The sequence below is a fragment of the Clytia hemisphaerica genome, unplaced genomic scaffold, assembly GCF_902728285.1.
Source record: "Clytia hemisphaerica strain Z4C2 unplaced genomic scaffold, Clytia hemisphaerica genome assembly, whole genome shotgun sequence".
NCBI lineage: Eukaryota > Metazoa > Cnidaria > Hydrozoa > Leptothecata > Clytiidae > Clytia > Clytia hemisphaerica.
The window spans coordinates 269,108-292,756 of NW_027103774.1; the positions used below are offsets into that span (position 1 = coordinate 269,108).

Genomic DNA, 23,649 nt, shown 5'->3' on the forward strand with positions numbered 1-23,649 from the left:
GAAAAGATGATATTTAGTGCAAACTTTGCAAGTTTGGGACCCCACTGGCTTACGACGGCGCCTTGGGGCCAGTAAAATATTCTTGATTGTTCAGTTAAACTGGTTTCTTTTAGCGAGTATTTCACCAACAGTAGATCTTCATAAATTTTATATTTTATATTTTATTATACCAAGTATTTTGGTGATTAAAGAGATTTGAAAAAAAAAAAAAATAATCGATAGAAACCGGGTTACAGTTTGATAGATTTTTAAAGACAAGAATAAACAAGTTTTCCTGAGCAACATGTCCGCGTCCGCTCGCTTTGCTTAGGGGAGCCGTCCATATTCATTTGACAACGCATAACGTCAATTTGACGTTATGGGGGGGTGGGGGGGGTTTTCAAAAGTTCATTTTGACGTTATACGAAATCCAAATGTATACCTTTTTTATAGAAAACAGTTCACAAGAGCAGCCACCTTCAATCATATCATATGATATTTCCCGGTTTCATCGACGTCGCCTCTGTATCTCTGATGCTTGTTTTCACGAATTTTCACCATTCTGGCCGATCATTCCAAAAGCCTAATTCGCAAGAGACAACTCGGAAGTTTCTTAAACAGTTTAAGGGCTGATTTGGTTCTTCTAATTATCCGGATCTACTCGGGAATCTCCGGTTGGTTTTCATCGCAGAAAATGAGAGCTCCGTTGTTTTTTGTCGTCGAATATTCGATCGCACCAAACGAAAACATTCGACCATTCTTTACAGCTGGTGGCTGAGTTGGATTGTTGTGAAGATTGTTTTAATATTTTCGATTGATTTAATTTTATTTCTTCTTGTATTTGTAATTATTTGATTTTCCGTTGCTTGTCTCTTCTGTTCTTGATATAAAGTCTTTGCCTCCCCCGGGGGAGAGATACTTACTACTCATACAATATATGAAAAGAAGTCATTGCATTGTTTTCCCCGCGTGATTGATTTTTTCTTCCAATCAGAATTGCAAAACACAAAAACATTCGAATGTTTTGAAAAATCGTTCTCTTGTGAGTTGTGGCGGGAAATTTAGAAAAAGAAAACCAGGATTCTCCTGATCCGGTGTTTTGCTCAGTTTTAATTTTTGGTAATTAGAATGGGGTTATTATGTTTGGTAGAAAAATCTTTGTTGACTGTTTTATGGTTGATGTTTGTATGCAGAAAATCTGGATGTTTTTCTGAAGTTTGTTTTGAAGGAGCTTGACCTCCAAAGCCATTCTTTATTTTATTTTCAAAATACCAAATTTCTACCAGAGAATCTGTCGTTAATTATGATTACGCTTCTCCTTTTACTCTTGTCTTTTTTAGTTTTTTATTAAAAGTGAATGTTAAAACTTAAGTTGTGAAAAAATTGGAGCTGTGTTTTGTGAATTTTAAAACTTTCAAACCTTCGCTTGAAAGAAAGTAAGTTATCTTTTTTACAAACAATCGTAATATTTTTCACGAAAATTTTACTAGCCCTGTTCTTATATATATATATGTGTCAGAGACTTGGTGAGATCCCTCACCCACAGGAGAAGTCGGTCAAAAAATTTGTCCTCAAACTTTCATCAGGTCTAGATGGGATGCTAGAGATCCCAAAGCCAGATCTATAAAGGTTTTAGGAGGTATAATAGGCTTGAAAGATTAATTCGGGATGGTCTCATCTTCGTAAACTCGCAGCTTGCAAACAGTCTTATTTTCAAAAACGTTTCTATGGTTAATTTTTAGCCAATGGCCAAGCAGCTTAGCCTATTCGGGGTTGAAATCAAAGTCAAACCATATTTCGAGACGGTTACCAATGACTATCAGCGATACATTAATCGAAACTGGCACTTGAACCACAATCGTTTTTCGAGCAATAAGGAATCGTTCATTAAAGAAGCTTCAGTCCAGTGGGAAAAAATTAAGAATGACAAGGAAGCTATCCGTGACTATATAGACCGCCCGACACCCCCTCCATCAAAACGCTACCGGAAAAATTTCTTTGCCTCTGCTCCCTCTCTTAAAACCACCAACCTACCGTTGCAGGCCTCTTTGGATTCGAACAAAAAAGATAGCGCTTCCTCTAACACAGAACAATCTTCTGCTACAGCCTACCCGCCCATTCCAAATGCACCCACCAACCTATCCAATCGTGAAGAATATTTATCTAGTAATGAGCATTGTTTAATCCGAAAAGTTTTGTTCCATACTATCGGGGCCAAAAACCTAGACGACTTCTTTACCAATGAAGTTCTCTCAGACAAGCCGTTGATATCAACGTTAACCGCTTTGAGCTATGCTATCGATTCGTTTAATGATCTAAGAGTAGTGTATACTGCTGCCACGAAAAAAAATCGAAAGTCAAACCTGAAAGCCAAATTCTCTGAAATAGACATTCTATTTGGTGAGCTGAAATTCTTATTGGAAGATTGTGCGGCATGTAAAAAATCACCAAACATGGACAGTACATTGATTTTCAAAACGTACCTGAAAAAGGCGGAGATCGTTAAAAGTGTCGTTATCAAAGCAGGACAGATCAATTTAAAAGTCTCAGACTCCGCTCTTTTAAACGACTTGAGACGGCGAATCAAACAACAACAAGAGTGTAAGGACGTTGATCTTACTTCCCGTAGCAGTAACGAACTGACCCAGTGTTATGGTTATAATGATTGCAGTTTAACATGGGAAGAGACTTTTGATAGACTCATTGACATGGAAAATTCAAACCAAAGCCAGCATCCTTTGAATGTCGACAAGCTGATGGAGACTGCTGATATTTTATCCGAGAACATCGTCACTACGCAAAAGGAATTGAATCATGTTATGACAAATGACGATATCCATCAAGTTCTTAAGCTCATGCCAGTCATTATGTTGAAAAAAGATGAACCTGTATTCATTAATATGCACGAGTTTATTTACACACCAGGGGTAATGGAAGCGTTTCTTCTCTCTGTTGAGTCTAAGAATTGGGATGACGACATTCTAGAAGTCACCGAGCCTGATTCGCAACAAGAACCAGAAACTCCTGCAAATCGTCAAAAAAGTCGCCGAGGACAACCTGCAATTACCACGAAATTTCCATCCATTGTAGACATAGCTTCCGACTTCGTCAAACAGAACAGTTTTGCCGCAGAGATTAGGCGGAGATCAAACACGGGAAGTAGTTCTGGGGTATCTGTTTCACAGATAAGAGAACATCTTTTAACCAAAATACCCGGGCTGAAAGAGCACGGAATATCCCTCACAACCGTCCGCCGCATTTTCCATGCTCCAAACAAAGGCAATCGTGCCAGTCAGCGCTACAAGGCGTTAGTAGACGCTAGAATCGGAACTAAGAAAAATAACTACAGAGAGTACCACCATGATAGCCACTATTTGTTCGCCCGCAACAAACAGAGGAGGGAGTTTGCTACGCTCTTAGGAAAGGATGCATGTGTCCTAAGTATGGACGATATGGCAAAGTTGAAAGTCGGTGCTCCAGCAGTCTCAAGATACCATCAGCTAAGACGTCTTTTTTCAACAACAGATATGCCAAACCTCCCAGACCATGATTTTCCTGTACCCAACTACCTCTTATCGGTATCTGGTTACATGTTTCTCGAGGCAAGTAGTCAGAACGGTGAATCAGGGACCCAAACATTCGATATTTCAAAAAGTACTGAAGTTGGCTCTGTTACGACAGAATTGGAAAAGGAAGCTTCTGATTTTTGGGAAATTTTGGTCAAACAACTACAGATCCAATCAAACGTAGATATAACAGTAGATGAGCTGAAAGAGCTCGTCAGACCCAATCACACAGAGCCTGAACAAACCGTAGATCCGATAGACAAAGAATCGCTGAAAATGTTATCAGAAACTTTGAGTTCTTTCTTTGGCTGTGAATTCATTATGGTTTGCAAATCTCCTCTAAAGTTTGAAATATTTAATGGACAGTACGACACCACAATCAAAAATTCAGCCATCTACTATGGCTTTGACGAATCTAACAAAACTTTTCACAACGTTACGTTCAGAAAAGAGAGTGTTGAAAAGTACGCAACTATCATTTCAAATCTTGAAAGTGGCGAGTTAAGGCATGACGCCATTGGTCGCCTTCATCTCGATGCACCTTACACTGGTACTTGCCATCTAAAAGTGCGATCTCACAAGTACAACTCTACCACAGCGTCTACTCACGTTACAGATCTATTCGAAATTTTGTCTCCAATGAAAGAAGATAAATCCGTTTTTTTTTTCCTTGCCGATGGTGGCCCTGATTTCAATCCAGCCCATATCGTGAATGATCTGTTTTACTATCGTTTGTTCAAAAAGCTAGATGCTGATATACTCTCTGTCATGACCTATGCCGCACGATACTCTGCATTCAACCCAATAGAACATTGCTGGTCTCAACTAAGTGACAGACTATCTGGTGTGTTGTTTTCACCGTTAGAAAATGAAATTGATGAATCGGCACCTGCCTTGCAAACCAATTTAACCGACGAAGAGCTGAAACGTAAAGAAAAAGTCGTTTTCGACCGAGCCATGGAATCTCTTGCAAATCATCATTGGAAGGATCTGAAATTTGATGACAACGCAATCAAAGTTGACCCTGTTCTCGTTGGAGAAGATGCACTTGTGTTTAACGATTTTGAGAGGGTAAAAGAATTTCTGAAGACACCAATTCGTGATTTACATAAATACGCTGACTTGGTAAAAGAGTTTAAGGACATGTTTACTCATATTGACAGACACTTAAATGAAGTACGTAAATATTACTTTTTATTGAGTATATTATAATCCAATTATAATTTTCAAATATCTTCATTCCTTTTCTGAGAATCCGGCAAATTTGTTCAATCTATCGCAAGCTATATTTTATTTCCCTTCATTTGCTTTCGTTATTGTTTTCCTGTGTCGACTAGTAGAGCTTTATCACTGCCAGGGTATATCATATTATATATTGGTGTCTTTAGAGGTTAGCTGGTCCCAGGCACGACGGAAGCTTTTTATATCTGGTACGGCGAATGAGGAAATTTAAGCGATTTTACCGACGAAGAGGAAAACTTCGGGTATTTTTGTGAAAATCTGGTACGGCGGCCGCCGTACCTGCCGTACCCGTTGCGTCGTGCCTGTGGTCCTTGCACAAATAGTATTTACTTTTTTTATGTAACTATCCAACTTCAGGTTGTATTTGTGAAGTGTGACAAATCCTCTTGTTGTGGAAACTGGAAATCCAAAACCGCCAGAGCTCTCTTGGGTGAAAAGAAACGATTACCATCGCCATCGTTAAGCGAAGTACACAAGGGCCACTACAAGACTTTCCTTGAGGAACAGATCAACAACACGAAAGTAAGCCATCTTTTGTTTCATGGCATAAAGATCAAACAACTCTTATTATGATAAGAAACTTCTTGATTTAAGCATCGTGATTTAGATTTTTAGTTTCTTTCTTTTTATTTCGTAGTTGTACGGCGATAAAGGACAACCTACCGCAGAAAAAGCTAACCTCGGAAGCTGTGATACCTGTCCCAGCTGGGCTTTTAAGTCAAAAACGGAGAAAGCCAGGCACATCAGTCTGTTCCATCGATCAAGAGGCTCAAAGAGCAGTACTGAACCCAAAGCGAACAAGCCAACATTTAAATGTCCATTCCAGGGCTGCGATAAAGTATACACATCAAAGTCTTCATTGAGTCGACACAGAACGAAAGAAAATCATCGAGCAAGAGATGTTCCAGCATCGCAAACAAAGAAGAAATCCAAGAAGAAAAAGAATCGTTTGTCCATCAATGACATGCATCGACAAGTTAGTGTATTTCAAGTTTAAACTTTAAACTGCAGTAATAAGTCCATAGGTCCCATAATATACAGCTGAAATTGTATTTACATTTTTTAGTTTTGTTAAGAAATCGCCAATCTTAAATGACTTTTCTTTCCATTTACAGACACAACAAAGAAAAGCCAAGAAAGTCGCAAAGGATAGGGGGACTGATCAGTGTGATTCAGAGGAATGTTTGATCGAATCACGGTCGAAGAACAGTCGGAATCGCTGGGTCCAGTGCGGCGACTGCCAAAATTGGTTCCACGACTTCTGTATTGAGAAAGACAATCTTTCCGATGAGGACCTGGACAATCTGGAGTTTTTTTGCGTGATGTGTGATATGTGATGTGTGATGGGTTTGTGATGAAAGATTCGGATCTGAAAACGAGAAAAAGTTACTTCTTAATTTTCTTAATATTTCAACGTTCTTTGTTTACTCGAATTTATTTGTGACACAAGCGTGATTAGTGTCTCGAGAAAAGTTCTGATATACCTATTTTCTACTTCTTCTGTTGACACTTAAATTTATTGGTGCGGTGTGCGTGATGTGCGGTGTGCTGTGATGCATGATTGGTGTCTAAAATCGATACAATTTTACATTTTTAATAGTTCTAGTCTTTTCAATCAGTTTTTCGGATACAATTGTCTAAATTTGATGATACAATTTTACATTTTAATTGTTCTAGTCTTTTCAATCATATTTATTTTCAGATACATTTCGCAAACTTTTAAAATAATATTACGATATTTATACATTCCGTTGTTTTTCGAGTCCCCCTCCGGTAATTCCGAGTCATTGTATTGTGAAAGAATTGGGTTGAAAGTAATCAAAGTTGGCGAGGAATCCCGCGAATTAATTTTACATTTCTATCGTTACTATACCAACTTGGTGTGGCCATATTTTTGGTAACGACGGTATATAGCTCACGCTACGTAGAGGGACGCTGTGACAGGTTGGGAAGGCAAAACTTTTACGAAATTTGTAAGTCACTCATTTACTACCACGCTTGACGTTATCTGGAGGGGGTGGGGGGGTTGGGAAGATAACGTCAAATTGACGTTATGCGTTGTCAAATGAATATGGATGGCTCCCCTTATTCAATTTTTTTGAATTTTTCGCCTGAGAAAAGTTGCTGTGATTTGTCTGGCTGTGCCTCAAGACTGAAAAAAGGTTCAAAGTAAAATTTCGCTTTTGTGAATATTATTCTAGTTATTTACTAGATGATTCCCATCGTTACAAAGGTCGGGAGAAAGTACTGCTTACGTTTGAAATTAACTTCTTAGTTTACATGGCAGTTACATCAATATGCCTTCTTACCTGTCTTTAAAAATATAAATAAAAGTAATCAATGGAAAAAGACGCGAAAAAAAAAGACATAAGTGTGAGAACAGAGTAATCAAACTGGTTAGAAAAAGTACCATTAGAAGTCATAAAAAATCAACCTGAATAAATGCAATCGAAATCCCAGAGAATGTCAAACTCCCATTACATAAATTTTACAATTACGTCAGAGTAGACTACGCTCGCCACCGAAGAGGTTTATTTGGAAAGGGTAATTACATTTTATTGTTCGCTTCTTTTTTAAAGATTGGCCGGGTTGGAAAAGTATGAATTTCTTTGTACATATTTTACCTACCCCAAATGTTTAGGAGGCTGAGTTTTAAACAAATGGTCAAGTTGAAATGAACGATAAATGTATCAAGGTCTGTTTTATTTACCCCCTGGTGACTTAACAAAAGACACTTAACTCGCTTTTACAATCCAATTATTGAAAGTTTGTCTCGGCCTTTTATAATGAGCGAGACATACGTTCTCTGATTACGCAATTTTCATATTGACATTTTCGAGGCATTTTGATGTAACTGACATGGAAGATACTACTACTCTACTCACTACTGACTTGCCTCTCACTACCGTGAGATCGGGTAACTTGCATCAGTGGAGGCTAACATGCATAGCCATCAAATGACTGACCAATCAAAGCAGCAAAATTTCAAAACAAAGGAACTACCGACTCCGCTCGCAGCTCTACTCTACCATGCCATAATTTTGTTTTGATTTAACTTTGTATTTTTATGACCAGACAGGTCATTCAACGTGTCATTCATTTGAGGGCTATGCAAGTTTGCCTCTACTGATGCAAGTTACCCGATCTCACGGTAGTAGTAGAGAGTTTTGAGGGCTTTATTTATTAGGCTAGGCGACAATCGCAATCGCAATCACAAACTTTATTTTTGCTCTATAAATAAGGATGGATGGGAAGAAGATCGAGACGTTATTAATCGATAGAATCGATTATCGATTAAAATCGATAGCTAATCAATAATTAATCGATTGATTGAATATCAATTAAAAACGTTAATCATTAAATAATCTGCGCCTAAAAAATTGTGAGTATTGATTATATCGATCAGGTATAAGATATCCTACCGTAACTTGGTCTAATGTCGACATCCCTCATCTAATTTTGACACCCTTTTTATCAGCTGAAATTGAAAGAAAGTTCAAAGTTATTTTTCTTTGCTTAGTCAGTCAGGCACATCCTGGCAAATGAACGGGGTGAGCATTTGCATGGGGTATTCGTCACCCAGTGTAAATGCGATAGGACGTCTCAGGCTAAAAGCGTGAAAATGAATAAAAATGAACTTCAAACTGAAAAAGGGAAAAAAGGAAGAAAACTGGGAACATTATTTTTTCATTAAAAGTTTCTTCAATCTTCGAAGGCAAAATTGACCCATGGAAAAAAAATTTCATCTATGCAGTTCTTTGAAATGAAGCAAAATATTTCCAACCCGGTTCAATTAAACTGGGTATTCGGCGCTATTACGTCACTTTCGTTTTCAACCCCGTTCATTTGCCAATGGTCGCAAGTGAAAAATACCCCGTTCATTTGCCAGGATGTGCCTGACTGTTAGTGGTCAGGCAGTCTAAGCTTGAACTCCTATATCAGGATTATAAACTAGGCTAGTCTTACATCTTTTATCTTTTCCTTTACAACAATACAATGCTTTTCAGTAGAGAGTTTATGTATTTGCTCTTTTGAGGACGGTAAAGTGGCTGAAGCGATTTGGAAAAACCAGCAGTTCTGACCCGCAAAATCGAAGACGGTAAAAGTGCTGATTTACGGTCATGATCTAGCCAAATTAGAACCTTACTGTCTCCGTCGCTGAAAAACACACATACATGACAGGCGACTTTAAAATCCCAAGCTTCATATATTTGTTTCAATCGGTGATCCGTGGCTTAGGTTTTTTCTCATCTTCAATTTACTGAAGAAAGCGGGAATTTGATGCGAGAGTTAGATTGTCAACAAAGTGCCGTAAAAAATCATTGAATAAAAGAAGAACTTAAAATCTTGAATATTTTCATTTTGAAGAATAGGTGCAAAAAAGTGAAACATAGAAAAGTTTCATTTTTCATTGCATTAATAGAAATGGGAGATTTGGAAAAATTTTCTATGCTTAGTTTTTTGCACAAACCCCTATAACTATGGGTGAGCCCCCTTCAATTCTTCAAATTTCTTATTTTAATTCTCTTTCTATTAAAATGAAGGTCAATCAAACAAGTAACTAGCATATATTACCTCCGCTCTCTGTGTAAGGTTTAGATAAGCTATGATAGCATCACTTAATTTGCGCCTGCGTTTGGTGACTGACAGTTTCAGTTTCAGTTTCACTACTTTCACTTTCACTTTCACTTTCTCTTCCACTTTCAGCCAGCGAGTGAGCGAGCATGTTAATTGATTTCCGGGTCAAAATGTTTGACGCTTGATCCAATCGTTTGCTTATCTTTCTTGCGTGGTCGTCATTTGAATTTCAGTATTCAATGCTTATAAAATACGGTTGTTATAAGGGTATCAAACTCCTCACTAAGAGGGAACAGATCATAGATTCAAATTGAACGCGTAATTACTAATAGCAATTAACATTACATAACCCGTCGATATCTCTTCACTCCCATGAAATGTGATTCAAAATTAAAGTGATGAGTAAGAAAACAAAATCAAGAATTGGAAAATTTGACACCCAGAGGGATCGTACTCGGAAACCCATGCTTATGAGACAGACGCTCTAACCACTTGAGCTAACCACGCTTGGGAAAGTCTGAGGGAAAGCTTGAAGTTATGAGAAAGAAAAAGGAAAGAAAGAAACGAGAAGAAAATTAGTTCCCGCTTTGATGTTATTATCGAAACAAAAGGATCATTCACGCCGACATTCCTTTCCACACGTCAGCAATCTAGTTTTTTTAAATATAAAAACTAGATTGTAAGGTTGATTCTAAAAAAGAATAGCCGTTTCTTTAGACCACTACGTTGTAATTTCTCATAGTTTAAAAAAAAAGTTTCATTAAAAAGCGCTGGTTTATTTTTTTATAAATCCCTTTAGAAGTATTGTGCCGCATTCTTTTGGTTGCTAGTGAAGCAAACGATAAAGCGCTTTCGCAGCATTAATCTTTGTATACACAGTTTGACGGGATGCTAGTGTGACTAACTGTTGGGAAGTTGCAAAATTGTCAGAATTTTATCCAATTCAATCCTTCGCTTCACCCCCGCCATCTTTACTTCAATGTTTTACGGTATAAAGGAGATAATATCCAACCCTTTCCTAGGTTTGCGGGAACATAAAAGAGGAGCTGTATCGTGAAATCCAAGGACCACATTGACGGACCGTCTACATATACACAGAAAACAGCTGGCCGTTTATTTTCAATTTCCGATAGATTTGATTTCTGCCCGACTCATAGTTTGAAAAAAACGACGCAAACACAAGTTATTTATAATTTGTAGCCTTAGGCAAACACCACGGTTTATTGCATAACTAATTACTCCACATTTCAGTGGATGCATGTAAAACTAGTGGGTATGGATTAAGAAAAGTTTAAGAAGAATTTTTTTTTTGCGCCAAAAAGAAAAGGCTTCTCTTTAAATTGTTTCAGGTAATGTTGTTTGTAACATATCAAATCTTTTTTTTAGCTTAAAAATTTATAATTGAAATATTCTTATTTTACAATGGCTGCCACTGACTCAGTAACATTAGTAAGTAGTAGATAATGTTTTTCTGTCTTTAACTTGTTGTCTAAGATTGCACATTCTTCATGCTAAAAATTTGAAATTTCTTGTTGAGCTTTTAGATTAAAAATACTAAAGGGAGGGGTGAGATTTAAGAATGGAAAAAGATTAAGGGCTAGGCGCGTATTATGATGGGGTGTGATATTATGGTGGGATGGGTGGATTTTCTGACCAGTATATTTGCTAAAAGAATGTTTTAAGCTATGTGAAATTTTTAGAATCACCTTTTTGTTTCGGTTGTAAGGTATTTAAAAATGACTACTTCCTCAGGTGGTAGGTACAATTTGCAAAAAGTGGAGGTCATAAAGAGAAGGTAGATTTATAGTGTGTGATGAGATTCTGCACACTATAAAAATTTTGGATTAATTTTTATGATTTTTTTGTAGGCCTGGATAAATTATTGCTGTAGAGAAGGTTACCATCGCCAACTGCAAACAGTTTGTCTAGATTCTTTGAAAAAATATGGTAATGATCCTGTCCTTGTATTTTGGAAAGCATTTGGAATGCTTCAAGAAGGTTTGTCTCTTAAGAATTATTTAATTTTTGTACTTTGTTCTTTAAATTAGGGACAAGTTTTTGGGTTATTCTTTTAATTAGTCAGTCATCTGCATTTATCTACATGTTATTTACATTTCTTTTTAACCATAGACAATCTTTCTGAAGCAATCCAAGAATTTGAAAGAATTAAGGATCAAAGAGATGTTGTTTTATGTTCTTTGATGGCCCTGATTGTGGCTCATAAACGATCCAAATCCTCTGATAAACAGACTGTCCAACAATTGGAAGCCAAATTGAAATCAGAACGTACACAATGTGGAGAAACAGCTCTTTACTTTGGAGGAATGTTTTTATTTCATAGCGGTAGGCCTGATAAAGCTCGAGAATATGTAGATAGAATGTTGAAGATGTCACCAGACTCAAGTGAAGTAAATCTAATTTTATTCATGAAGTTTTCCACAACTGTTTTAAATTTGCATTTTTAAAAATCATTCATTTACTTTTTTTAATCTTTTTGAAAGAAACCATCCACAAAAACATAGTCTCATCTTAAAACTAGTCATTTATCTAAATTAAATATAATCTTTTTATTTTATTCTATTCTAGGGACTAATATTAAGAGGATGGGCTGATCTTAAAAGTTCCAAAGAAAACTATGTCAAAAAATCAATCAAGTATTTTGATGAAGCATTAAATAGCAATCATTCTGTCAAAGATATTGATGCACTTTTGGGAAAGGTAAAGGAAATAGTCTTACTTGTATTTATAGGACTGTCTTAAAATTAGACATGTATTTTATCCTGTAAACCTCAATGTTCTCCTGCTCTAATGACATTATCATTCCTGGACAAAAACATTTTTTTATAATGTAATTTTCAATTTTTCTTCTTTAGATGGAATACATGAAAAGGAAACAGAACTTCACTGGTGCTTTAGATTTGACAAATCAGGTACCTCTATTTTAGAAGAACTTTCAGAAATGTAATCAAAACATAACATCAAGACATCTTACTTTATCAGCTTTGTCAGCTTTTTCTTCACATCTTTCATAGAAAATTTTCGTTTTATATTTTAGCTGGTTGTGATGCACCCAGACTTTTTCCCAGCATTGGTTGAAAAGATGCGGATTTGTTTATCCCTTCAAGATTGGGAACAGACCATGGAGACCGCTAATAGGTCAACATTTTTGCCTTTAAAACCTTGTTCTCAAACTTCAGTTGAGCTAAAATCTGAGACAGACTGGAGACTGAATATCTGGGTTAATCCCTGTTTAATTTTTTTAATTTTTTAAAAATTTTATTTTTGAGGCCATGGTCACCAGTTTTAGCACCGAAACTTTGGCTGGAGACTTTAAAAATGGTCCAATTTTGTTGAAGCACTCTTGATCCTTTGGTAAACCCCTTTAGTAAAAACGAGGCTAAAGACTGAAATTGTCTTATCAATTTTAAATTAGTCCTACAAGTAGCTTCAAAGATACTGAAGTTGACCCAGTGTGTTTAGCAAGTTCGATAGTTTTCTAATTTTCAGAATTGTAATATTAACAGGATGATATTATATTTTTCTCTAATTAGGATTTTTCAAGTAGACACACAAAATATTGAAGCTTTACACTTCTTGGTTTTGACTTATCTTTGCAAAGATACTGATTATAATCAGGTATGAAGAAAAAATTAAATTTAACTTTATTTGACAATGTTTTTTTATCCATCATTTCCTTGAGTCTATTTTGTATTTGTTTTACATTAGGCCAAAAAAAAAAGTAGTCTTGTTTCCGGAAATCGGCCGGGTGAACTTTTTTTTGGAAAAAAATATATCTCACCCGGCCGCAAATAGAAAAAAACTTTTTTTTTGTGCAATCGAAGAAAAAAAACTTTTTTTCAAACTGAATATTTCAGACAAGTAAGCTAAAGAACGCAAAACGTTTTCTCAACATTATTTAGTTCTTCGTAGTAACAATATGTATTAGTTGTGCACGAGGCATTATGTGTGCAAAAAATTGTACGCGACGCGTTTACTTCGATCCATTTAACGATTGTATTCAAAGATTTACGTATGTCACTTGTGTTTTGAAAAAGAAAATCTTCTGTCACAAATGCTTTCTACTTTCCTGTTTTATGTTGTTGTGAATAGAATTACCTTAGAGTACAGCTTCTTCTTAAAATTTCGTTTTTTCAAGTAAAGAGACATCGAACCTGGATTATTTTTTCGTACACGTCAATTAGAGTTTTTCTAGGAAAATTAAAAAAAAAAAATATTTTCCGGCCGCCCGGGTGAGATTTTTTTTCGTCACCCGCATTTCCGGAAACAAAACTACTTTTTTTTTTGGCCTTATTATGACATGAGAAAACCATTTTATACTTTTGAACTGTTCCACTATCAAACCACTGGGAATAAGGAAACAATGTCAATAATCTTTCATTCAGGCTGTTGAGAAAATTTCAGATGTCATTCAAGCTCTGGACAGACATGAGCCGAAAAATCCACATTTGTATGCTAGGCTGTCAAAGTGCTATGCAAGACTGGTAAGTTTTGTGTAATTTTTTAGGGGTTAGGGGTCAATGGCCTTATTGTTCACTAGTTTAAAAACAGCGTTGTCATATAGGATGTTTTTGGTACTCTCTGTTATTTTTACATTCTGGGAGAACTCAAACTGAAAGTTTTTAAATTGTTTTTTTAGTATTAATTCAAATAATGGTTATAATAATATTTTTATGACTTTCTTTTAGTGTGGAAGAAATCAAAATGTTTTACAACAAGCTTTGACATTGTTAGAAAGAGCAAAATCAGTCTCCCCTAAAAATGCTGATTTATATAATGAGGTAAAGATACCTATTCACTTAGATGTCAATTATATTTTTTTAAATAACCATAAACATCACAGACAGCTTTATGCCTTACCAATTATATTGCCAACAGGGAATTTGAAAAAAATCCACTCATCTGTTTTTAGGCTGGCTATCAATTGATGCTTCAAAATAAAATGAGGGAAAGTTTAAAAAGTTTCAAACAAGCAATGAAAATTGATGAATCAAGTGTAAAAGCACTAATGGGTTTGTTTTAATTTCCAATTCATACTTATATTGACAAAAATGTGATAGCTATATAGCTAAGCTAATACTGTTTGATTTGCCATAACCTCCCCAACCTTAAGTAAAAAAACATTGTCTTTTAACCACCCGAACAGAACCTTGAATTACTAAAAAGACTATTCTTCTACCAACATATACACTGATCCAAAGCCCGAGTGACAGCAAGTCATAATTTTTGAAGTCAGCCTTAATTGAGGATCCTAATAACTGGATTATTATTATGTTTGACTGTGTTTATTTTTTTATGAATTACTTATTACTATTACTTATTGTTATTACTTATGGTTATTGAACTATAATTCAAATTCTGTGATCACTTTTATTATCATTTCTGTATTCAGTCTATTTTATTCACTTTTTTTCCATTCATTCGCACTTTAGGTATCATTCATTGTCAAATCTTGCAGAATCAATTGGATGACGCTGAACAACAGCTTGATTTCTTTAATGAAATACAAGCTTCTACTGGAAAAACTGCAGTAAGTCAATATTCAACATGTACCTAGAAATATCTTTATAGTACCTCTTTCTTTCAGTATTTTTACAAAATTATCGGGCTTGTGAAATGATATGTCCCTAGCCTAAGTGGGAAACTTTTGCACTTCCTTCTTTTATAGGCTTTAATTGGAATACCCTACTATTTTTTCAGGATGTTTTATATTTAATGGCATTGTTTGGTATGAAGAAAGGGAAAAAGGCAGATGAAATTATGACACTCTGTCAACAAACTGTTGAAAGTCATTTTGCAAAAATGGCTGTAAGTCTGTGGATTTGTTTTAAGACCCAGTAATGAGCCTTTCATTTAGCACATCACTGTCCGTGACGGCCTGTATGTCCATTTTTGAAAAAGCAGCGCCTTGTCAATATTAAGTTCAATTTGGAAGAAACAGCGTCTTGTAACATGCAAACAAACATTCAAATATTGCTGGGCCTTCATGCTGCTTCTGCTATTTGTTTGAATGGGACCATTGAATTGTACAATAGTAGTTATGCTTCCAACTAATAGGATTGACCAAATTAATCAAAATAATGCTATTACCAACTGATTTATTTAATTTACGAGTAAAAATCAAGGAAAGGTAAATATGATATTATTTCCTTCTATCGTTGTTTATGTTCACAATGTATCTTTTTTATTTTAGGGCTTGCCACTTGGCACTCAATATTTTGAGCTTTTGAATCCAGACTTTCTGTTACAAGTTGTTGACCTACTCCTTGTCTATGCACCTACTGAGGTAAGGATTCTTGTTAGTCAACCTAATATCCTAACAAAGATTAAAAAGATGATACAACTAAATTTGTAAGATATCCACATCCATGATATTCATTGAATAAATCCTTCGTTTTCATTCGTAATATTTTTATGCTTTGCTCATTGTTTTTCTAAAGTGTTTTTCTAAAGTTTTTCCAAGTTTCATGAGCTTGGTGTCAATATTTAACAAATTTGTACGATAAGTTGATTTTGAGTTGATGAAACGTTTATTTTTTCAATTTTATAACAGCCAACTGGTCTTGTGATGTCTACCAATGGAGCCTTAAAGAAGTGTGGTCTGATCCTTGAACCAGTCATTAAGACCATCCCAGGATTTGTAAAAGCTCAATATGTGTACGCCAAAGTCAAATTCATATCTGGTATGTTAATATATTCTCACAGGAAGGAATTTACATCATAAATTTACTTTATGGCATAACTTTGATTCTTCATTTACGACAAATCATCTTATTCAAAATTGATCAATGTTAAGATTGCTAACGTTGAAAAATCCCAGAAAGATTTGTCTTATTGATTTACAGTGACTGGAGCAACCTCAAGTATCAGACTTGGCAGACTTGGTAAACATATTTTTCAATTTCAACTCTTCTTTTTAGGTGACATCGACACAGCAAAAACCTATATCCAGAAATGTTTAGAAGTTGATCTTAATTTTGTTAATGCACACATTCTCATGGCTCAGGTAAAAACACTATCATTTCAAATTTCATTTAATATAATTCCTAAATTTCCCTACTTTTTAAAATATAAAGCATGCTTACTATTCACGTGGGGGGAGGTAAAATACTCATTAGAAGACCTCTTAGGAAATTCATTTCCTTTTTAACATCAAAAACTTTAAAGCATGTTCACTGTGGAGCCCTCTTTTCAGAAATCATTGACATTCTTGAAATTTCATCAAAAATCAAGCAAAAGTTTCTGTATCAAAAGTTATAGCCCTTTGAAGTACTATACCGATATTTTTCCCTTTACTACCAATAGTCGCTAGGGAATGTGTTACAATTCTCTCACCTTTTCACCTGTATTGGACACCTTGCAATGAATTTTGCAATGGTCTTGGAGCGACAAAGAATTTTTTTTTTTTACTTCCACAGATAGTTTGTTTGTTGGCGTCTTTTTTACGAAAGGCATAAATATGCACTGTTAAAACTTTTCCAATTCTATTCTTTCTTTTTAAAATTTTAGATCCACCTTCATAACAACAATTACTCGGCTTGTGAAGCATCTCTTGAGAATGGATTGAGTTACAACTTCGAAGTGAAGGACAGCCCCATCTACCACATCATTTGTGCAAAGATACAAAAGAAACAAAACAATTTGAATGAGTCCAAAGAAACACTGATGGTTGCAATGAACCTACCTGGTGTCAAACGGCCAGGTAAATTTCCAACTCAGTTTTTATATGTTTTAGCATCTATCTAACGGGTGATACAAGTATACAGTTTTTTGTGGACTTAGGATTTTTTGTTGACTTTTAATTCTACAAAGGGAAGCTTAACTTTAGTTTTGGTATATAAAACTTTAAAAACTGAAAACTTTGACGAACCCAAATGAAAAAATTCATATAAAATAGTAATGAAAATTTTGATTATGAATCAACACTATTGTTAACGAATCAATCGAAATTCGTATAGTATGGGATTACAGGAAACTGTGTCTCAAAATATCTACTGCGGAGTCTCTTTAACTCTGACCTCTTTAACTCGAATGTCTTCGTAACTCGAACAAGTGTCATGGTCCCTTCAGTTAACAATGCCTTGTAAACCTCACTCCGTAACTCGAACAAGTTTATGTTTTCCGTGCGTGTTAGAGTTATCGAGATTCAACTGTATAATATTTGCCAAGCAATCACACTATGTACTTCACAAAATACTTTCATACATCCAGTGTCAGCTAACGAGAAGCCACCAAAGTTTTCGGCAACTCTTGGTGATCGCGTGGTGGTTTATTTGGAATTAGCTGACATTCAACGACAACTCAATCTTACGGTTTGTTAAAACATTTGATTTTCCTACAATTACGGAATTTAACGTGTAGTCGGCTGTGTTTGCATGTCGTGGGCTATTCCCAAAGTCATATTAGTTACTAATTGTTATTAATGATGAAATTTAATGGATTGAAAAGTCTTGATTTGCCTAGCAGAAGGAATGACTGAACTCGGTTCATTTTTGGACCTACCTGGAGGTCCTATAAATTAACCTGTGTTCGTCCGTCCGTCCGTCTGTTACCAACTTTTCTCGGGATTGAATCATAGGAATCTTTTGATTTTTGGTACAAAGGTGCAAAATGGTGGTGGGCAAAATGTGACGGAGCCCGATTTTTGAAAAAAAAAATTTTGGGCAAATTTGGGCTAAAAAACGGCTAAAAAACGGGTTTTTTGGACTTTGTGAAAAATTGGAACATTAATTTTTTCTCATTTTTTGCATGAAAGTAGGGTACCATCATAGGTAAAAGATGGCTCAATTAGATTTTTGCAAAATAATTTTGTTGGCTCAAAAAACGCATGTTTATCTATAGGAATCACTTGTAATAAGCATACATCAATGTTCTTAGTTAAATTACTCAATTTTTTTATGAGACAGATGTTTTTTTTTGCTCATGAGGGCTTACTTTCGAAGAATATGTGTGTTTAGACATGAAATTTTGGTTGCTTGTCGTGTTTTCATTAAAGAACTGGCCTAATTCGATATATTTTTATAAGCACATCATCAATTACTTAGGTATTAGCTTTTCTCGAGATTGGCTCTTTCATTCTTTATGATTTATTGCACAAACATGCATAACTATAAACCCTCGGATGTGACGGAGCTCGATTTTTGGAGAAAAAAATTTTGAGGTAAATTTCAGCTAAAAAACAGCCAAAAAAAGGGTTTTTTGGACTTTGTGAAATATTGGAACATTGATTTTTTGCATGAAAGTAGGTAAAAGATGGCTCAAGCAGATTTTTGTAAACAAAGAATTTTTCAGCTCAAAAAACGCATCTTTATCTATAAGAATCACTATTAATAAGCATACAACATCAATGTTCTTAGCCAAATTACTCAATCTTTTGATGAGATAGAGGTTTGTTTTTGCTCACAAAGTCTTGAATATGAAAGAATATTTCAAGAGCATGAAATTTTGGTTTCTAAACGTTTTTTTTATAAGAAACAAACGACTAATTTTAATAGATCGTCACTATTTGTGTTCTGAATGATTGTTTAATGGTCACGTCACGTAGATATCAATTATAAATGTGTTAAATGCATAACCAGGTAGGTCCATAAAAGTATCACTTGTTTTCTATGTCATTATATAGGCAATTCACATTAAAATTTCTTTTTTTGCAATTTTTTTAGCATGAAGCAGCGAAAACGATGCAAGATGCAATCAATGAGTTTACTGGTACTCCCGAAGAAATCAGGTAAGTTCCACAGTGAAATTCTCATGGCTTTTAAAAAAGAATGTAAAGGCCGGCGCAAATGAATCCAACATTCAATCCAACATTTCCAATTCATTGTTGGACGACATGTTGGACGAAAAGTCACGTGGAAAAATTCGAAAAGTTGCATGAAAAGTCATTTGCGCAAAAACGTCAAACATTTTCATCCAACATGATTACGCAAATGCATCCAACATTGAAACCAACATAAAAGTGACGTCAATCTCATAAAAAATGTTGGATGAAAAGTTTGACGGCGATCAAACTTCATCCAACATGATTTCCAACAATTTTCTTAAAAAGTTGCAATATTATGACTTGCGCAAATGAACCCAACATTTGATCCAACAATAATGTTGGATCAAATGTTGGATCAAATGTTGGATTCATTTGCGCCGGCCTTAAACCTCTTGTTGTTGATATTATGATGGCCAAATGATTGGTCAATAACTCCAATATTTTTAAGGTTTCTAGGATATACAAATTTATTTTCCTTGGAAAACTTTCTTGTATCCTAAAGGATTGGGGACACGAGAGGTTTTTTTCGCGTTTGTGCAATGCAACATGCTCTATCCCACCAACACAAGAAAAAAAGTGTTTCAGGTTGGTGGGATGGAGCATGTTGCATTGCACAAACGCGAAAAAAACTCCTCCCAAGCCTTAACTGAATTTTTTTGGACGGAGTTTTATATGATTTATCTTTTGTTTTTGTAAAACAAGTCTCTCTTTGTACATTCTGGATAACAACTGGCGCTCTTAATTGGATTTAGAAGAGTGAATTTCCGTTTTGTGATACCTGAAATCGTTTCGTTTTATCTTAACAGGGTGATGATTTCCAATGCTGACTTTTCATTGAGTCGCGGAGACATCGAACAAGCTCTTGAAATGTTACGCAAAATTACTCCTGATCAAAGGTATGAATGTCCAATAAAATGGCTTTTGAAATCTTAAATATATTTTGAAAAATATTAAGACCTTTTAATGACAAATACTACAGTTAACTCTCGCTAAATCGAATTCGAATGTGACGTCATATTTGTTAGAATTACAGAGAGTTTTTAATTGTGTTTTAAGAGTACACCCCTTTACGGAAACTGAGAATTGATTCGAATTATAAAAAGATTCGAATATTCAAAGTTCGAATTAGCAAAATTCCATTGTATACGATACTGTAACAACAGATCCTACAAAAAAACAAGCTTAGATCGAGTCCTACGTCTAGAGCAGTAAAGATTTTCCCGATATGAGTAAGTTCAAACGAGAGTTAGGTTGGGAAGACTTTTTGAAAACAAGTTAGTATCTCACTCAGCATTTTTAATTCATGACTGTGACTTATTTTTCTTACTTCTAAAACTTGTTCCAGCTATTTCATTCAAGCGAGAGAGAAGATGGCGGAAATTTACTTGAAATATCGTAAGGACAAACGGCTGTATGTTAGTGTCTACAGGTTAGAAAGTTAAGATTTTGTTATTCTTATTATCAGTAGTCTTTTAGGAATCGACGTAAATTTTTTTTAATTCAATTGTTAATACATCTTGAGAAGAGTGTTGACTGGGCGACTGGGTAAGGATTTTCTTCGTTTTTTTATTTTCATTTTTTGATTTACCGAAAAAAGTGTACACTGAAAATCTTATCATATTATTCTTTTACAGTTATGAAACAAATAAAAACATAAACTTCAGCTGTGTACCTTTTATTTCTCATCTTATCTAGGGAACTGGTAGAGAAGATGCCAACTTCTGAATCTTTTCTCCTTCTCGGAGATGCGTACATGAGCATCATGGAGGTTTGTACACAATACTATCAGTTCCGAGCCTGCAGAAATGAAATCACTGAAGTGAAGCTACTTCCAACCACTCTACTGGTTCCCAGGAAACCCCCCTGTTGAATTCCCACCCAGTGAATTCCCCGCTGGTGTATCCAAAACCGAAAAATTAACAAGGATTTGTCGATTGCGTTGTTCTTTGTTTTCAAAAAAGCGTCCCGCTAATTCAACTTTCGAAAATATTTCACCACGGTGCACGGACATTCTTGTTGAAACCACCCTCTTCCGAAATGATGCTAATTTCGTTGAAAATATTCTCCAAAATTCATTCTTTCGCCCTAAAAGTTCTAAATTAGCATTATATGCGCATCCCGGTGTCACAGTAAAATATTACTCCCCAAAATTTATACTCTCCAGTCATTATTTACTGGGAAATTATTACTCCCCAGTAATCTTTTTCCAGGAAATTATTACTTCCGGGAGTATAAATTTACGCAAAAATAATGACTCCCTTCGGGAAATTTTTACTCCCCTGATAGTATACCAAAAAACTGCATATATCAAATCAACATTCGGTTCCTAATCTTTTTTTCCTGTTTATCATGAATAAATAACAAAAGCAATAGACTTTTACTGTTATTTTGACATTTAGTTAATTTAACTTTTTTCTTAGTGCGATTGCTTGGGTAGAAATTGAGAGATATTTAAAACCGTACATCTGACAATGCAACACTGTTTTCTTTATTTTGAAATAATTCTTGAAATTTAATTCAAAAAATTCTTGTTCGTAGAGCTTTTTCTCGGCTCAATAAAAATTATAATACAAAGGAGTATACTGATTCCCCCCCCCGTTTATTCAACCCCCCGTCTATTATATTTTACAGAAATTTCGGACCTCCTCCCCTTTTATATTTGGACCCCTCTATTATTCGGGTCCTTAGAGTAGAATATTTCAAAAGGAAAATGAACATAAAAAATCGCTACAGTGGGGATAGACGATGCTATCGTCTACACAAGATCACTAAAAAGGGAATAGTTTAGGAGAGGCGTGATAAATTCAGGTGGAGTAAGCAGTGGCGGAGATGTTTACAGTGTTCCAAAACTCTACCGCCACTTTTTTCCCGTAAACCGCCCTGACGCCCTAACTCTTTCTCGCATTTACTTTAAACGGACGATAGCATCGTCTACAGTGGGGATAGCATTCTTTGATTTTTCCCCCGAACGGCGTCACCAGGGGTACAGTTCAACGGGATGGGTGGGGGTAACAACGGGTCACTTTAACTTGTAGATGATTTTATGGCTAGGTTTTCTTTTACAGCAACCACAACAATAAAGTTTATGGATTACAGTATGCATACATTTTTAAAACGTCTCTACTTAGCAAGTGACTTCATTGATTGGAATGTCCAAATCGAATGTTTAATTCGAATATGCAATAGCCGGAATTCACCAGGGAGTCATAATTTACTGGGAAAATAACACTCCCCCCTAATTAGAGCAAATAAATTTGCAATTTGAAGGGGAGTAATTTTTTCCACGGGGGAGTAATAATTTCTCAGGTAATTATTACTCCGGGGGTCATTTTTTCCCGGGAAATTATAACTGAGGGAGTGATTTTTTCCGGGGAGTAAAGATTTACGGTTACACCGGCATCCTTATTCCCGCTCAAATTTATTTTGATTTTAAGATTTTTACAAACCAACTCACTTTTTCCAATCCCATCGTCTATTGAGTACCTGAAAGTATACTACAATAATGTCAAGAGCATATTTTGCTAATACATCACATTCATTTCAGCCTGAGAAAGCTATCGAGGTATACGAAAGCGCTTTGAAGAAGAACCCCAAAGATCATTCATTACAAATGAAGATCGGTCAAGCATTTATCAAGACTCATCAATATTCTAAAGTAAATCGATTTTTCTTTAATTTACTTCTTCATTTTGTTGAGTCTGAATTGAGATGTTCGTAGGGTCTTTTATAATACATATAATACAGTAATATGGGTGTTATATGATAATACGATAATTATTATGGGATAATATCAGTTTGTATGCAATATTTATCCCTTCCATTATTTTTCCTTGTCGGAATCAGGCCTCTAACGTGACTTTTCTTAGGGTTGCTTGTACGGTCTACCTAAAACCACTAAATCGTTCTTCGGCAAATATTAATCGTCGACAAAAAATTATTCGGTTTCACTTATTTTCTACCGATAGAGTTCATAAAATGTAGTGCCCATTCTTCAAATTTCACAATAAAAGGGGGAGCACGGATAGGTGCTGATTTTTGTCCTTGAAAAAACAGGCTGTATCATTGTTTCCATAATTTCCATTGTAGGCAATCAGTTACTATGAAGCAGCAGTGAGAGCTGGTAACCATGTTCTAAGGTATGATCACGCCCACTTTATTCATTTTTGGACCTACCCGGAGGTCCTATAAATTAACTGATGTTCGTCCGTTCGTTAGTTTGTTACCAACTTTTCTCGAGATTGACTCATTAGTTTTTCCTGATTTTTGGCACAAAGATGCAAAATGGTAATGCTCAAAATGTGACGGAGCCCGATTTTCGAAAAAAATTCATTTCCGGCCGAAAATGCCGGAAAAAGCGGTTTTTTGGCATTTTCTCAAGATTTCATCATTAGTTTTTTCTGATTTTTTGCACAAAGATGCGTATTAGCAATGCCCAAAACTTGGTCGAGTCCGATTTTTGAGAAAAAATCTTTTCCGGTCGAAAATGCCGGAAATATGTCGGAA

At 35.4% G+C, this 23,649-nt stretch overlaps 1 protein-coding gene across 1 annotated transcript in view; it reads left to right on the forward strand.

Annotated features, from left to right (window-relative positions):
* Positions 1–10,749: 10,749 nt before the first annotated feature.
* Positions 10,750–23,649, forward strand: part of LOC136806115 (tetratricopeptide repeat protein 21B-like) — a 28,562-nt gene continuing 15,662 nt past the window's right edge. Inside the window, exons 1-23 of the mRNA XM_067062682.1 lie at positions 10,750–10,814; positions 11,234–11,363; positions 11,496–11,773; positions 11,952–12,083; positions 12,239–12,295; positions 12,421–12,521; positions 12,917–13,001; positions 13,769–13,867; positions 14,072–14,164; positions 14,296–14,395; positions 14,816–14,913; positions 15,084–15,191; positions 15,577–15,669; positions 15,937–16,066; positions 16,304–16,389; positions 16,893–17,085; positions 17,595–17,695; positions 19,046–19,110; positions 19,953–20,042; positions 20,492–20,575; positions 20,842–20,914; positions 22,691–22,801; positions 23,233–23,282. Coding sequence (XP_066918783.1) covers positions 10,788–10,814; positions 11,234–11,363; positions 11,496–11,773; positions 11,952–12,083; positions 12,239–12,295; positions 12,421–12,521; positions 12,917–13,001; positions 13,769–13,867; positions 14,072–14,164; positions 14,296–14,395; positions 14,816–14,913; positions 15,084–15,191; positions 15,577–15,669; positions 15,937–16,066; positions 16,304–16,389; positions 16,893–17,085; positions 17,595–17,695; positions 19,046–19,110; positions 19,953–20,042; positions 20,492–20,575; positions 20,842–20,914; positions 22,691–22,801; positions 23,233–23,282 — 2,384 coding nt within the window. The 5' untranslated portion in view covers positions 10,750–10,787. The remainder of the gene's footprint in view (positions 10,815–11,233; positions 11,364–11,495; positions 11,774–11,951; positions 12,084–12,238; positions 12,296–12,420; positions 12,522–12,916; positions 13,002–13,768; positions 13,868–14,071; positions 14,165–14,295; positions 14,396–14,815; positions 14,914–15,083; positions 15,192–15,576; positions 15,670–15,936; positions 16,067–16,303; positions 16,390–16,892; positions 17,086–17,594; positions 17,696–19,045; positions 19,111–19,952; positions 20,043–20,491; positions 20,576–20,841; positions 20,915–22,690; positions 22,802–23,232; positions 23,283–23,649) is intronic.